General features: G+C 37.7%; 1 protein-coding gene across 1 annotated transcript in view; it reads left to right on the plus strand.

Annotated features, from left to right (window-relative positions):
• The window catches only part of LOC107103076 (C-type mannose receptor 2-like), a 3,439-nt gene extending 2,207 nt beyond the window's left edge, over positions 1-1,232 (plus strand). The window contains exon 2 of the mRNA XM_015402596.1: positions 886-1,232. Within this exon, the coding sequence (XP_015258082.1) occupies positions 886-1,232 (347 nt within the window). The remainder of the gene's footprint in view (positions 1-885) is intronic.
• The last annotated feature ends 2,403 nt before the right edge of the window (positions 1,233-3,635 follow it).

Here is a 3,635-nt window from a genome sequence, read left to right on the forward strand (position 1 = left end):
CAAAAAATTGTATTAGAAGAAAGCAACTAAAAAAAAGGGCACTAAAATAAGAAATATTGATAAGCACTGTTTATAGACATACTTGTCAAATATCTGTATAATGATACATTCACACTGAATGTGCTTTGCGTGGCAAAGAAGCTCCGGCTGCTTCATTTTTGATGTTTGCAAACATTAAGGTCAGACGCACGTCTCGAGCATCTTTGATGTACCTTAAACACGTGCAGTAGTGTTGTCCTACTGGTTTCAATTGCAGAGAGCGGCTTTGCTATACCTATTTGCTGTGATGAGCTGGTAAAATGTAGTTTTAATATATTTTTAAGCGAGAAAGTACACCTAAAACCTTATCTGTGCAGTCAGTTAATCAAGATTACATTCCTGCCCTAAAATATTATTTTACTGTCGGGGCCGCTTAGATCTCCTCAAACCTGCATCATTGAGAATTGCCAGCAGCAGCTGTTAGTCCACTACTGTTTGTCACAGCTGGAAGTAGATGTTGCCGTTTTGCAGGTATATGGTACAAACTGCAGGCATCACAATAATAACAGCGAACATATTTTGCCGACAGGTTTCATCATTTTAAGTTACTTTAGGCATTAATAAACTGTTTCATAGGAGTGATCATAGCAATCTGCATCAGCAGTGCTGTGTCTGTCTCCCTGCCAGCTCAGAAATCGGCTTCTCTGATTTTTGATGTGGCGCATCCAGCAGCAACAGTACAGCATATGCTGCTTGTAAATCACGTCACACAACCTTTGACCTTGCAAGTAAACCAACTGCTTCTGCTGTTTCAATCGCGTGCGTTGTGAACGTAGCATAAGGAATAAAGTTCTAAGTAATATCTTGCCACATCATGGGTTAATTCATATTCATGTCGTAAAACAGATAAAGTGATCCTGGTCAAAGAAAAGATGAACTGGGAGGATGCGTTATACTACTGCAGAGATCACTACCATGACCTGGTCACCATCACCAGCCTGGATGAGCAGAGATGGATCCAGGAGAAAGCCAAGAACGCCTCGACTGATTATGTCTGGATGGGACTGCGCTACACCTGTACTCTGGATTTCTGGTTCTGGGTCAGTGATGAGGTGGTCAGGTATAAGAACTGGGCCTCAGGGGAACCAGTGGATGACTGTGACATGTCTGGAGCCATGGAGACAGGAGGAGGACATAAGTGGAGGAAAATAAATGATCTAGAGGAGTTTAATTTCCTCTGTTCAAAGTCCTAAAACTCGTTATTCTATCTGATGAAAGTCCTTTTAATTCATTTCACCACTTCTTCAGTTCCTTAGTATGTATTAATTCTATAGACTTTATTTCTAGTAATCTTGCTCTGTATTGTAGACGCAGACGGTTAAGAAGTGCTTTTAGTTTTTATTTTTCAAGCTTCATATGACTAACATTACGTAGAAGTATCACAATGTGCCTTATGGTAACTACCTTAAACTTTAAAATGTGCTTTGTTTATTTTATTCATTTGTCAATGTATATCTTTAAAAAAAAATATCAAGGCTTTAAGGCTTTAATACAGTCAGAAAAATAAAATGTTATACTGTTTTAAATGTAAATTTCCATTTTTTCCACCTCCCCTTTTTATGGTTAAAACATTCATACATTCACAACAGATGGAAGAGGCCACAATGATATAGGATTGAAAAGAAAAGTTCTACATCAAGCATGCAGGAAACAAGGGGGGGGCATGCTAATTAACTGAATCTCTATGACCCAATGAAGATCTATTCTAATAGATGTTCTTTACCTCCTAAGACTGTCGGGCTGCTACTGTTTCTTTTTCTATAAGGTTATCCATTGAATTGTTTATTAAAAATTCTATGTCAAAATATACCTTTTTGTGTGGTAGTTTTAACCTCCAGCCTTATATTTATTGTCGGCACGTCTTTACAGTTTCATACAATCAGAATTTGTTTTATTTATATTAAGTAATTATCCTTTTTTTTTTTTAGAGTTGATAGGAATTTTTCACACTTAAGAGCAGCAGTACTTGATCATATTTTTTACTAAAGTTAAACTGAAAATAGTAAAACAACAACTAATACAGCTTATAAAACTATTGAATAACAAAAGCAAAAAGAACTTGTTCAAAAACTTGAAAACAGACATCATGGTCCTCCCCCATGGTGCAACTCCAGATGGTGTCACCCAATCAGCCATTCAAGCATTTGGTGTGTTCAAATTCGTTGGCTACATCCTTCGAAGGACCTGACCTACCTGGAATGGATCCTGTGAAGGCCATGAAAATAAGGAGGCTGGAAGAATTCAGCTATAGATTGGAACAGGTCACCATTTCTTTCTTCAAATATTACTCAAAAAATATAAGTAGTTATTACCCACCTCTGACTACATCTTTTGTAAACCGTGTGTAGTTATATTACATATATATATATATATATATATATAGCTATATAGTTATTTATATTCTGTTAATGGAAAATAGAGAAAAGTATTTTAATTGCAGGCGGTTTCTGTTTAATTTGAAAAATTATTAGTGAGTGGCGCAGAAAGTCAGTTTCCATTCTTAGGCTTTAGGTTAAGGTCAAAATGGTCAAAAAGTCAAAATGCCTGGTCAAGGTTTTGTCCCTCTCCATCCCTGGATATATATACAGATATCTGATAACCACTCTGTGGCTTTATTAAAAACAGAAGCAGGTTCATCCAAAGCATGTTTCACTGGTTAGATAAATAATTGTCTGCTGGTCACTATGATCAATGTAATGCACAGGTTTGTATGATTTTTCTCTGGTCCATGTGGTTGTTTTGAGCTGCAGGGTTTCTATACACCCATTACTGCTGAGCTTTAAATAATTAATACAATTTTTGCGAAATGTTCAGAAAGGGTATTTACTTGTATACTACAGTGTGCTCAAACTGGCTTCATAAAGGGAAGGCATTCATTCACCAGTGCACACAGGTTAATTACATCTATTAGAATATTGAGAGAATAAAAACATAAAAGATTAAATAAGTTGCAGTTAAGCATTTGAATGTTAAATGGAAGTCCTGATTTCCATCTCTGCACAGATTTGTTTGGCCTATTTATTAATCAGGCTCACAGAATAAGCAGGTGCTTGATACAGAGAACGAGAGGCAGAGAGAGGAAAACAGCGACACACTGTGGCGTAATCAGACACTGCACAGAAACTGAAGGAAAATGAGTTTCTTAAAACATTACTTTAAGGAAAGCATGCAGACAGGTAGCCTCGTGAGACCATCCTGATCTCGCGAGCTTTAAAGATTTCACTCGCTAATCAGTCTGGCTGCTCTTCGTTGAAGAAAATTTGGAGCCGTTCACCAAACGAACGTCCCATCAGCGTTGGCTTTCAGGCGGGTTGAGGTGTGACGCAACGAGAAGCGCGACAGTTCAGTCTAAAGAACATGGTGGTTTCAGCCGATGAAACTAGCGTTAGCGTGGCTATCGAGCAAGTTTTATCGGAATTACACTGTATTTCTTCACTGAAAGAAGAGCAAAATACTGCTCTGGAGACTTTTCTCAGAGGAAAAGATGTTTTGTTTCAGAGGAAAAGTATATTCACCCCTTCCCCAAATTACTTCAACAGAAGGTTTCCAGATGGATATGAGGAGCAAATCCATCTGGCGGAGTCAGGTTAGCAAAC

The sequence above is a fragment of the Cyprinodon variegatus genome, unplaced genomic scaffold (assembly GCF_000732505.1).
Source record: "Cyprinodon variegatus isolate N-32 unplaced genomic scaffold, C_variegatus-1.0 Scaffold1374, whole genome shotgun sequence".
Classification (NCBI taxonomy): domain Eukaryota; kingdom Metazoa; phylum Chordata; class Actinopteri; order Cyprinodontiformes; family Cyprinodontidae; genus Cyprinodon; species Cyprinodon variegatus.